This window comes from Epinephelus fuscoguttatus, linkage group LG13 (genome assembly GCF_011397635.1).
Source record: "Epinephelus fuscoguttatus linkage group LG13, E.fuscoguttatus.final_Chr_v1".
Taxonomy (NCBI): domain Eukaryota; kingdom Metazoa; phylum Chordata; class Actinopteri; order Perciformes; family Serranidae; genus Epinephelus; species Epinephelus fuscoguttatus.
Window position 1 is genome coordinate 12,408,118 of NC_064764.1, and position 14,019 is coordinate 12,422,136.

At 40.3% G+C, this 14,019-nt stretch overlaps 1 protein-coding gene across 5 annotated transcripts in view; it reads right to left on the reverse strand.

The window, feature by feature from the left end:
- LOC125899761 (partitioning defective 3 homolog B-like) overlaps window positions 1–14,019 on the reverse strand; it is a 265,237-nt gene that overhangs the window by 63,129 nt on the left and 188,089 nt on the right. For all 5 annotated transcript variants that reach the window (XM_049594278.1, XM_049594276.1, XM_049594275.1 and 2 more), the window contains one exon: window positions 9,149–9,266. In XM_049594278.1, the coding sequence (XP_049450235.1) occupies window positions 9,149–9,266 (118 nt within the window). The remainder of the gene's footprint in view (window positions 1–9,148; window positions 9,267–14,019) is intronic.

The window sequence follows — 14,019 nt, forward strand, 5'->3', positions numbered from 1 at the left end:
TCCCCTCTCTCCCAGTGTATGCTGGGACTGGCTCCAGACCACCTAATGCTGAACTGCATGAGTGGATAAAAAACAGTTGGATGACATAAATAAATAGTCAACTGTTGCCAATTGCCTTATTTACGCACTTGTTCTTAAAGCAGACGTCATTCTGCAGTATGCAGACTGGCATATTAAGTACAACGCAGATGTGCTGCATATAGTAAATACATCCATTACATTTCATTATGTCATCTAGCATTATAATAATTTACTTCATTTAAGTGCTGTCCTGTTAATGATTTAGATTTTTGCTTTTGAGGATTAGCCATCAAGCTAAACAAAATGGAGTTGGGCATGTTGATGCAGAATTATATGGATAAAAATACAGTAAAAAATATTCACCAGTATCCCACACTAATTACCCTGTCACAAAGATTTTTTTTCTAGGCAATTTTTAATGACCTGGGCACATTCTAGTCTATCAGCGTAATTTACAAGAGAACCAACCCTAATTGATACAACTATATGAGCATGTAAAGTATATTTTACACAGTTGCAGTTAACCCAAAAACCAAATAACTGGTTACAATGTAACTTTTGTCATGACATCACTGCTGACTTGAAATATGACAATCACATCAGTGGATTCATTTTTGTAATTGTCGTACTGTGCATGCACGTCACAAATCAGCATGCTAGTTTGGACGATGGAGACGCGCACCTTAGTGGCTGGAAATATTGCCATTACTTTGATTTTGTTGGGAGGAAAGATGACAACAATGCTGTTTCTGCAGGTAGTGGTACTAAAACTCTTTCCACTGTGAAAAGCATGCCCTCAAAAATCTGGTCTGAAACACCTACTATGACAGCACAACAACATGGAGCTCCAGGAAATAAACACCACCAAAGGCAAGCCCTCCTTGGCCTTGGAGGTTGACTGTAGCCCTAAACTGGATTTAAATCATGGACAGCTACAGGCTACGAAGAACTAATGAAATTTGTGGATGGGTATGTGGTGGATAAAATGATGCTCCACGATTGACTTTCCATTTTTTGGACAGATCTTTGGAAAAATACTGGTCACAGGCAACAGAAGACCCCAGGAAAAAAACAACAACAACAACAAAACATTTGCAAGCTATCTAGCCTTAGCCATACTTACCGGTGATTACCCCAATATTCATATGGAGGTGCACATGAGAAGTCTGAATTTTGAGGAGAAAGGATGCAATTACCAATTTTGTGTGGTGTAATGGAAGAGTAATATGAGTAGTGCAACAAATTACTGTTGGCAGGGAGTAATAAAGTGTTATTACTTTTGAAAAGAGTAACGAGTAATGAGAAACACGCCAAACACTGGTCACCAATCTGCTGCTCAAACCCTATTACACCATGAACCAACCACAACTCAAAGCGGACTACCCCCTTCGCATTCCAGCAAAGTCAGTAAGCTGAAGCTGAAGCTGAAGCCCTAGCAGCTGCTTTTAACCAAACCCACAGACAAGAATAAAGCAAGAGGCTCATTTGTTGTAAGCCATTTACCAATGGAGAGTTGGTCAAGACAGTAAAACAAACATGACATCAAAATGCAACTACAAGTCAACCATACCAAGTGACAAGAGAGACAGAGCTGTCATCAGAGGAGAGCTAAATAAGTCTGACTCTGAATTCCAGAATAAAAACACGGATTCAACACACACATTATAAGTGCTGTCAAGGCTTTTAATTTTTAATGCCATAGTGGAACTGTGGACCCTTCAGTTTTCAAATGGGGAACACACTAGACACACTTCCAAAAACCTGAAGAGAGTAGCAGAGAATGTGAGGAAAGTATCCCTTTGCATAAAGGGGCATCAGTATTTGACAAGCATTTTCAGGAAGCACATGACAAACAACTGTCTTCCAATGACATTGGGACTGTAAGATAAACGTTTTAACACACAAATATTTGTGTATGTGCGTGTTATAGTCGAGGTGCACATGTGAAATGCTAAGCGCTCAGAAAGCACAGGGGATGAAGAGGCAGCTGATAGAGAAGGAAAGAAGGCAAGGACTCAAAGTAAAACAATAACAGATATGGGAAAGAGGAATGCAGATACGTGGGTGACAAAATGTCTTAATCACAACTCCTCAAGGATGGAGAAAGATAGGAGTTTCCCTTTTTTCCAGTTGACACAGAGCACTATAATAACTTAAAGGAAAGTGCATGCAGAAAATAGCTTCTTGTGCTAGCAAAAAAATTCTTAAAGACATGGTGATATCAGCCCTATAACAAAAAATCTGCAGGGCAGCTAAAAAAATGGGCAAACACTTAGGTGCAGTTTTTCCATGGCTAACTCAAATGCAAGACTACAGAAGAAATTTGAACATTAGCTTCATGGTCTGTTGACACCACCACCACTTAGCTTTAGCTTTCAAGCAGTAAACATGAGCGATTTTTTAAAATAACAGGAATTAGACGAAGGACACGGACAGGAAGACAAAGATAAGTGCGTGAATTATAGAGACAGATAAACAGATGAATCATTGTCTTGTCCTAACTTTGACTCCTATTGGCCAGAACTGGAATAAAACACTTTCATCCGCCTGAAAAGCTGACACATTTGTTCTTGTTTGCCAATACTTGTGGGGGTGGTTTTAACTGGGACTTAGACAGCTAAAAGGCTTTTCTTACTTGGATATGTGCTCAGCTATTTTCAGGTGCACTATGAAAGGGACACGTTCAGAGAGTGGACAGAAAAAACACAGAGACATAATGGAGATAAGTAGTCTGTATCTAATGCTGTCCAAGCCTTTGACTCCATAGACAGAAAGCTGCACCCTCTTTCCAACTCTTTTTAAAATCAGAATGTTACCAAATGTAAGAATACAGGTCACTGTAACATGTTAATATAATCAGCAGCTTGTGATTGTTTCATTAACACTCTACAATGTTCCCTGCCCTGTGTGAGACAGCTGCGTTCTCGTCCTAAACATACAAATAAAAGACATTCTTAACATCAAAGAAGCAGAAGGTGAAGTTTGTATCCCCACACTTACAAAGACAAATCTGGATACAAAAGTGAATTCCTCCCAGCAAAGACCATCAAGACACCCTTGAGCAAAGCATGTAATCTCCAACTGCTCCGGTGACTACTCAGTCAAACTGTGGCTGTACTAAAAAGCCTCAGGTGTGCACCTTTGTAACATGAAGAATAAAGAAAACAGGTGCAAAAAGGAGCGCTGGCCTAGAAAACCCTTCACAGGATAAACACATTTTAAGAGATGAAATGAAGGGCTGCAGACATTAGCACTACAGGGTTTCCACCAGTGTATTGCAAGCTTAGTGGCCTCAGCCTGAGTTAACCCCCCTGCCAGGCCTAAGCATGTTTTTTAAAATATATTTTTAAGATGTTTTTTAAGCTAGAACGGTTTTGTTAGAAACATATGAATATAATGATTGGAAGGTAAATGGTTGGTAAATGCACTACAGGAAAACAGCAGGTCTGAGATCAGTGCTCTTTACCCTCACACTTTCAACAAGGTAATACCAATTAGCAAACTTAGCTAGCTAGAAATTGTCAGTAACTGATACTTCCTTGGTGATATTTAGGGATAATGTCAAGGAGAAAAAAATAAAAGCCATAAAACCTTGGGCAATTTTTTTCAGACAACTAAATACTGGAGGTGATGGTGATGAGGAAGAGACTGCGTGGCTTCACCGAGTCAACAATGTTGTCAATGAGTCTTTGGTAATGGCATTAGTGCAAGAACAACCAAGTATCAATGATGTAAATGTTACTTCATGCAGAGGGAAACACCAAGTTGCTTGGTGGAAACCCGAATAAATGGTCAACCCGAAATATATCATATTATCACAGAAACTGCAGGGCCCTATCTTATGATGTGTTCCATTTGCACTGAGAAGTTGGATTTTCCAAGCTCTGTCCAACCTCTATCTGTGGACATGTTGCTACAGTGTTTGTATGCGCAATCTACAGTATGGCGTAGTATTTGTTGTCTTGGGTTTCCGACTGCTGGAAAACGGTCAACAGATGTGATTGCATTCGCAGCTCAGGTAAATGAAACGCATCATTAATGCTGTTGCTGGCCTGTGCCAGGCCTGATTAAAGACTGATGCATTCGATTTGCACTAGAAAGTCAACCTTTTCAAGTTCCCTGTCTGAAATTTCAACAGGAACACCCCCTGAAGTTGGATTTTTGACTCAGAAAGTTGGAGCAACCTCACCAACCCTAGCCTCAAGATCCAAGAGGCTGCTCAATGTATTAACAGTAATGAAAGCTGTAGCAGTATGTTGTTTATTAGCACTTCTGTGTCATTAAACAGTCATACACACAATACTGTGCAACTTATATCTGGAGACGCTGTGGTGTTTGTACGTGCAAAATATGGTGCAATGCCTTGTTACAAGCTAGTATTGACAACAATGGCTAACTTGGCTATAACTGGTATTGCTATCTGCATTCTGGTTTTAGACTTGTTGTACTGGAATGCAGTCAACTCAGATGTGATGTCATTCCCAGCTCAGACCTCTGACTTCCGAGATAAATGGGATGCAGAAAAAGACACTTGGCTGCCGCCTGGTGCCTGACCACCATCCCCTGTCAAAAGATACTTGCTATCAGGACTAACAACTTCTTTGGGAGAAACCCTGCACTACCTCAGTTTGTTCTTATCTGAGGCTTCCATGCCTTTTCATTTTGCATCACACTACAAATTGCCATTGGTAATTCGATGACAAACTGTAAATGAATACACATATTAAAAGCCCAAAGTACAGGAAAAAATTAGATGAAAGCTTTTCATTATAATTAAATCTTATAATAAAGGCTGTGTCACACCGCCCACTATAACAATTGGCTTCCATACCCTCTGTGTAGAACTGTGTGTGGATGTGTGTGCTGCATATGTGACAACAGCAACAGCGCCCTGTTGATTTAGTTCCCCTCTCCTTAGGGAGAAAGTCTGTTGTTGTCTTCCAAAATACACACACCCACCCACAAGCACACAATGCACTCACTTGGATACAAACTTGTGGTGTGGCTTTTGTTGTTTGATAATTGTTTTTAGGCAAACATAATTTTGCTAGCAGAGACAGCTAACCCATAACCATGAATCAATGAGATGGTAATGGAGCCATGGGGGAAAAAACACACTCAGTATACTGTGGCAACATTGCATGAGGAACTTTCTCTCTCCCTTTTTCTTTTTTGTCTCACTCTCTCACTAGACTTAAGTTTCTATTGCTTTTACTTTTCATAGTCATTCAGCAAATCCTATACAAAAAATAAAAACGTCCTAAGGAGAAACAAACAAACCAATAAAAGTAAAATTGAATTAGTTTGCCGTCGGCTTACCTCCATAACCATTACTTCTCCCTCTACACTTCCCACAGAAAGCCAGTCAGGTAAATAATCACCTCTGCTTTAATTAATAAATGCATCATCCTTAATGAGAGGGGCTTGTTAGGCACTGTGGCAACTGCTACTGGTCTGTTTTTCTTTTGATTTTTTCCCCCCTCCTTTTCCTTTTTTTAACTTTCAAACTTCAAACTTAATTTCCACCTCTGAAGCATGCTAATTGCTCTCCCTCTCAGCTTTATAAACAACAACAAAGTTTTCTCATTTGGAGCCAGAGAACGGTGTAATGTGTGGCTATCGATCGCAGGGGAAAGGAGATTGCCCCTGGCTGGTCACAAACCAAATGACTTTAAGATCTGAATTAAAGTGGGCCAAGCGCACTGTGTGGATACAATGACAAAGGCCCTACATCTGAATCATTTAATGTTGAGTTCAGTATTTTGTCACATAAACCTCATCATGAACCACATCATACTCGTGCCACTTCAGCACAATATGAAGTTAAGTAAACTGCTGAGGGGGCTGCAACTTATGATGACTTTCATTATCACTTAATCCGCTGATTATTTCCTTGATCATTCATTTGATCTATGAAATGTCACAAGGTAGTGAAAAGTACCACCACAATACCATGGAAAAAGAGGGAGAGCCGTTAAATTGCTACTTCAGTAAGCTAAAACCCAAATATATTTGTTTTAGTATCATATAACTCACAGAAAAGCAAAACATGCTAGAAGCAGAAAATGTTTGACAAATTTGCGTTTTAGTATAGTACCTTTATAACCAAAAATAACCCCAATAAACATGTATATAGTGTTGCTACTGCATACAGTAGTCTTAATGGTAGGAGAGGTTGTTGTTACTCATTGTTCCGTCCAGCTGTATTTCCTCTTCACCGGTGATGCACAGGGAAGTCTGCATCGTGTTTATCGTCCACAGAACGGGGTTGCACGCAACATTTTCAGAACAAAAAAAAGAACAGGCTGGAGTTGAAGACTCTCGATGGGATATTTAAAAATAGCGGGCTTCTCAGGCGACAGCAGGGATTTAATGCTGCTGGAGCGCACCCCAACGACAAGCCGCCACATTTACTTCTTCCAAGTAAGGATTAGAAAATATGCAGTTCACATAACATGCTTGAAGATTCAATCATTTCTACATGTCACTCAGGAGAGACGAGAAAAACAAATGCAATGATTAAAGTTGTCATATTGAAATTTAAGGTGCGATGATGGATTCACGTTGTCAACTCATTGAGTAACATACAAGAAAACATTCAAACTTAAAAGAACCGGCAATCTGCCAAGGGAATTGAAGTACTTTCCTTCCCAGTTGCTAACTGTTAACTCTTAAAGACGAAGAGGCAGCGAAACATCCTTTCATTTTATAGTTATAGTTCACTAATGTATGTAAAATGTGTCACAGTATGAGCAATGGTTATATAACAAAACCAAAACCAGCCACAACTCAGCCCTTAGCAACAGTGTCGACTCTCTATTAACCAGTTTTCTAGGTCCACCTTTTGGTACCGGTTTGGTCCTAGGTAACCTAACAGAGGAGTGATGGAAAATGGGGATGGAAAGGAACAGTTCTAGTGGTACCATCCACAACTTTTTACAAGGGAAACAAAAAATAACCATTCTAATGTGCACTGAACCGAACCAAACTGAACTGCACTGCTTGGTGAAAACAGGGCATGACACACTAATGCCTGCAGTGAGTGATAGCATGATGCTGACTATACCTGCTAATACTAAATTGACATAGTGTGGGGATGAAGGATCTCCTGAAATGTTCAGTCCTGCAATGCAAGGAAATAAGGCGATCACTGCGGCTGCTTCTCCGTTCTGCCATGATGTTGTGGAAAGGGTGGCTGCAATTCCCGAGGATGACCTGCACCTTGCTCTGTGTGCGTCTCTCCACCACAGTCACAGATTTATTGGTACAGTATGTAGTGCTGACTTCTACTATACTAACTGTACTTCTTGATGTACAAGCACACAATGCTTTTTTCTTACACAACACTGAGGACTCATAGCCTGGCGTATTGTAACTCTTAGTAATCCACGATAATGGGGGGGCGCACACACACACACACACAGAGCCCAGCTCTGCTCCTCAGCGTGTAAAAACCCTGAGGGCCTTGCTAACATTGTGTAGACAAATCGCACTTTAGATGTAAAAATAATTTTTTCCATTTCTCACAAAGAACACAAACATTTATGTTACTTCTCTTTTAAGTATACCATGATGAGGTCTGACAGCATCCTGGTACAAAGAAGTGAAGCCTCTGACTCTCACTGAAGATCATGGTGCGGTGGTTAAACTGTGATGTGCTGCAATAAACCTGTCCATTTGTCATAGCAGATTAATTTTAGCTCCATCGCGGAGACTCATTTCGGTTGCTCAGGGCGATTTTATTTTTTCCTCAAAGAGCCATGGAAGCTTAAATGTCAGTGTGACAAGAAGAAGCGAGGTGAAACTCAGGAGGCACCTGGCTTTACAGTAATAAAGTGGGTTTTGAAGTGAGACTTAAAGAGACCAAGCGCTGTGTGTGTTCTGGAAAGACAAACTGTACTCAGTGATACCTTTACTGCGTCCCTGAGAGAGCTCTGATTGAGATTTGTTTCTGTTAACTGGGTGGTTTCTAAAAGGGAAAAACAATAAAAGGTCCAAATAGTCCAAATAAGGAGCCTGAAGTCGCCTGCACCACAATGACTCCCCACAGAGGTTTAATATTCACTGACAATAACTAATAAATATTCTAGAATTTCCATGATGTCAACCCTCAGTTTCAGAGGGTTGTTTCACCCATGTTTAAACGTTAAATGACAAATAAGAGTGTTGCATAAATAAACAGTGTCTGAAGAAGTCAACAGTTGTACAGACTGTTTAGCAGAGCCACAAAAAACTAGATAAATCACTAGTCTGGCACTGAGCTGTTAACATTTGACAGGTTTTGCTGTGCACCTGCCCTATTAACAATGTGACCCATACAAACTTATACAGTTTATACTTTAGGCTTAGAAACATACTTTTGACATTAGCACTGAAAACACAGGCAGCAAGTAGGAGGAACATATTGTCAGCGTTTGATTGACAAAGAGATATAGCAAAATAATGGCACAGCCACAATTATGAAAATAAAATCTGATACCCACAAACACATTTATAATAGCAGCCTTTACATTGGCTTAGCAACAGACAGTAAACAAAGTCACTGCAGGGTGACGAATGGTACGAGTGTGGGAGGTGATTTCTTGTTTGCACATTAAAAATATACCTGTAATAACGGACATTTTTTTGTAGCCTCTTCCAACATGACTCAGCCAGTCTGAGCTCAGAAGCGTATCTGTGATGATATGATTATAATTCTGAGATTTGAAAAACAGTACTTGCAAGGTGACAAGTGAGTAAAACCTCTACTTATCTCCTCTGTGTCTGTGTCCTCAGTGAAAAGTGGGGATCAGTCCTATCAGCTAAATGCCTACAGGAGACATTCAGCACCTTGAGACTGACGACTAAAGGGACTTGATCACCTGACAAACGCAATAAAAGCAGGGATCATTTTGATAGGGGATGGGGAATAAGAAACGTCATAAATGCTCGGTGCATATACACATACTGTCTCATAGAAGGACAACCTTATGACGGACAGAATGATGGCTTCTGATTAAGAAATTATAAGTCTGTTTGAGCGACCTGCGTGTCCGTGGACTTGCTTTTCCCAAGCTAATGTCAGTGTGTGTGTGCGTGTGCGTGTGCGCAAGTGTGTGTGTGTGTGTGTGTGTGTCTCTGAGCTTACCCTGTGCGTGTCGTTTTCATGCACTCTACGTCTTGGGTCTAGCTCCTCATAAGGCGGCACCATTCCTTCTCTCCTTGCCTGCTGGTATTCTCTTCTCAGCTGCTGGATCCTGTCCACGCTGCCACACACAAACAGAAATGCAAATGGGTTAAATAAGCTTGTACAGAAGGTGAATATGGAGAATTTTCATCCCCTGCAGATATGGTAGTGAACCCCCAAAACTGAGTAAATTCAGGGTCACTGTGGGATTCAGGATCTTGAGAGCAACCATGGTCAGTGGTGACTTATTTACAATTTGACGGAAGTCACACTCACAGCTGAATCACATCAGTGTCAATATAATGCAAAACACTCTGAGAACTTTGACTGACATTGCCACCAACCAGCTGTCCGGATGATGAGCCCGCCAATAGAAGCCATCTGTTTATACAAACAGCAATTTTTTCCAACATCAGTCTGCAGAGGTTTGACTGCAGGCATAAATACTAAACAGTCACCTGTGTGCATAAATGTGAACACACTCACACAAAGATCAATCTCTTGATCATTCTGACCGCCTTCATCTTTATCCGTTTTTCCTTCTTTTTCTCTTGCAAAATGCAAGAAAAACAAAAATATAAATCATGTGAATATTCTCTCTCTCTGTCAACAGAGGAAATATACAGCCCATCAACACTGACCCCTGGGCACGCTCGCGAGTCATGCACATACACACATATTCACACATAATGGAAAATATGGACGGTCATATCGTACACATATGAACCATTAGAACTGCAGTGTGCAATGTCATGGACCAAGTTGATGGAAGGAGGAAAAACACACTGATGCACCAACAGGCGATTTACGCAAAGTCAGACAAATAGCAACACACTTTCTTCCTGTTGCCAAGGCAGTCTGTGAGCCCTCTGAGAGTGTTGCATTACCAGTGCTCAGCATGTCACCCATAATGTCACTTGTAGATATTCATTCGGTGAAACTAGAAAATCTGCAGTCAAATTTTTAACAAATGAAAATCTTAGCAGTACACTAACCCTAAATCTAGACTTGGGCCAGCATTACCGCTTTCTACTTTGCCTGCTCTGGAGTAGGGCTTAGTAAAAATTAGACTGCAGAATAGGATATTCCATCCCTACCTTGGTCCAGGTGAGAAAATCACAGAAATAGTTTCTGCACACAGCAAACACAAAAACCCCCACAATGAAACATGCTTATGTCCATGTTTGTCCAGCCTTAGAGAGACAGAGACATTCCACAGTGATGATAGTAGAGTGGGGAAAAACAGAATTACACAACATTGCAAACCAGAAGCATGCTAATAAAGGCTTAGCATCATGCTTCACAATAAGGCAACACATTCAGGTTGCTAGCATATTTGCAAGCAGACTTACAGAGAGAGGAAAATGGTTCTTAAATACATTTCAAATGCACAATTTCAATTTGATTTTCTAATTTCTATTTTCATTTTTTCCTTACTAAAATAACTGTCACAGAAAACAACTTGCTATGTTAATAGAAAACAACAACAAAAAAAAACACTACACAATAGACCCACTATCCTGAATACAAAGCCCTCATCAGATAATCTATATGTAGTTAAACCTACGCCTTCAAAATTGTAACATTAAATTTCTAAAAAAAAAAAAAATCCCCATTTTTTTTCTCTCACCCATGCTGTTAGTTTGCTTTCGCCCTTCGTCCCCTTCCTCTCATAGAAACCATAAACTCAGAGAGCTGTGTGAATGACTATAATAGCTGCAGCGCTGAAAACACATTATACCCAGTCTCACATCACAAATCATGTCAACTGCATGCGCTCTCACCCACACATAGCAGGGAACATGACTTTGTTGAAATGTCCTTTTGGTAGTACCTTGGTGTTTTACTTTTTGTTTAAGTGATTATCTGTATTAAAAAAACACACATGATGACTGACTATACAGTGCACTACCAGTCTTTCATTCATTCTATATATATGTATTTTTATTTAAACATCACTGGAGGCATGGGCGTGACAGTGCAGATAAAGAGAAGTTACTCATCCTCGTAAGGAATATAGTGTCCCAGAATGGAGAAGGCAGAGAAAGACCTAAGGCAAGATGGCAGCTCATCACATAGACAGAAATAAACACTCGTGTTCATAGGAAATCAATTCACATCCCACATCTTCCTTTTCCTCCTGCCCTCACCCTCTGACCACCCCCTTTCTGATTGCATGTGCTTGTGGGAACTAGTCGAACAGATTTTTCAACAATGTGTGTTGCACCACAGGCTACCCATAACTACCTCACAAACCAGCAACAGAATAAAGTAGTAATCCTCATTAAACTGGATTCCTCTCAACACTCTTGTTGTCAGTGTTTTTATGAGCTTTCTCTTCCATTGTTGGATTCTCATGAAGTGTTTCAGTCATGAGTGGTATCCCATTCTCTTTCATTAGGGGCACTCCAAACTTTGGATGAATTCAAAATTAGGAAAAGGGTTAAATGTGGGAAATAAAACAAAGTGCTGTGATTGCATATAAAGTCAGTGGAAACACATGAGAGGATTTAAACAGACGTTGAAAGCTATGTTGGACGATGGTCAAATATTTTCTTTTCTTCTCCAGTACTGCTCTGTGTTCTGCTCTGCTCTGTTGTTTTTTTTTGGCAGTGCTGTTTCTTGTTTATGCGTCACAGTAGAAATGATTTGTGTCACAAGGTGCTCCAGATGATACACACCTCACACACACACACACACACACACACACACACGCAGGTACTCTCACATACCCACACACTAACACACACACACCTACGCAGCACCTCACCCTCTGCTCCATTTTATTGACAGAGGGCCCGGGAGAAAAGGGTGGTAAAATGTACACAGCATTCATTTTCTGTCCACAGACAGCATGCACACACATAAGCAAACACACACAAGTGCACACAGTCCCCCACACAAAGGGTACTTTATAAGATTTATGACCTCGCATAAAAGGAAGAGGGTGGGCTCAAGAAGAAATAAATATGATAAACAAAGACATAACACAAACATACACACATATTCATGCAAATAGTTCCATGACCACAGAACGAGGAAGGTATTGATTAGGTTTAGAGAAACAAGTAAGTTATAAAAAAGGAGACTTGTATGACTTCACTTTTTAACTACCTCGTGGTCATTAAACGCCAACAGGGTTGGTTCATGTGGTGAGAGCCTAACATCATTGCATTGTGCTTGAGCGTGATACAGTAGATGACTCTGTAACTAAAACATGTTTGCAGCTGAAAAGCTTTCTGGCCTTAATTATTTAAATCTCACACTAGGAATAACTATGCAATCCATCTTTGAAACATTTGAGTAAAATATTAAAGGGATAGTCACAGTTTTTTGAAGTGGGGGTGTATGACTTATCCATAGTCAGTCTATTACCTACAATTGACAGTAATCGACAAGCCAAACTGGGGGCTTGTCGATTACTGTCAAGTAGAGAAGCAGACAGGAGTACCGGCATGGAAGCATAGCAATGTAGTGCTGTGGACAAAGGCAGCAACATAATGTATTTTAGCCAACTAAAAAAAAAAATAAAATAGTGTCAGTTTAAGTGTACGTTATATTTACGTCATAGGCTGTAAAAATAATGGATTTAGCTGATGTCGCCACCTTGGTTTATTCCAGCCAGAAGTGACCATATTAAGACAAGAGAGTAGAGCTGCAGAGGAGCGAAGGCAAGATCTGACTGAGAAGCCAAAGAGCCTGTTTATACGGTTCCGTATATTTCTGAAAACGGGTATTTGTCTTTGCGTTTGCACCTTTCATTTACATGTAACCGGTGTTTTTCTCAACAAAAATGGAGATTTTCAAAAACGGCTTCCAAAGATATCCCTTTCTGTGGAGACATGTAAACAGGATAGACAGAGATTTTGGAAAAACGATGACGCTGCAACACAGTTCGCGCATGCCCATTAGGCGCCCAGGAACCACAACAACAATGGCGGAAATATGCCTGGTTGTTTATGTTTTGTTAGCACTTTTGGGACTACTTACGAGCTCACAATTGAACTTAGCACTGCTGCATCAACATCACCGCTACATCAGCAAACAAAGACATCTGCTGTACCCATAGCAGCTAACTATGCTACATAAGGTTAAAATGTAGTTTATCATTGTTTTTATCACTAGCACCAAGAGGAAAACAAATCACTGTGCATGCGCAGAACGTTCTTCTATGGTGTTTGACATATGGCGTATCGCCTGGCATGCTAATTGCAGCAAAAAAACTGCTGTTTTTGCGTTTCTGTGTAAACAGGGACATCGTTTTCACAACAGATCGTGTAAACCCAGAATTTTTTTTACACAGGATAAATAAAAATCTGTTTTTATTTGTATCGGTATTCGTGTAGACAAGGCATAAGACACTATCGGCAGACAGCCACTCAAAGCAGCCTGCCCTTAATTATGCATAACTTTAAGCCTTAATAAAATGTAAATGGTTACGTTATTTAAAAATGTAACCCCGTACAGTTGTCATGAAGGGAGAAAATAGCTACAAAGACCAAAATCTATGGTCCTCTCAAAGCCAGCAGACTCTTTTGACAAAACCAGTTATTTTACTTGGCAGAACATGGAAGCTGCAGGTCTACCGCTTCCTCCATCAGTCACGTTGTTTGTGTTATTGTACATACTTTGGTACTTTAAAGGGATAGTTCTTATTCACCAACGTCACACAATAACACAAAGAAATCTAACTGATTCAGGCAGGAATAGACCAGCCACTGTTCTGCAAGGTAAAATTACTGTTATTGTCAAAGGAGTCTTGCTGTGAAGACAGCGTTGATGGATATAACGGCTTCAGTTTCCTGTCAGAGAGCACTATCTGATGGCAAGGT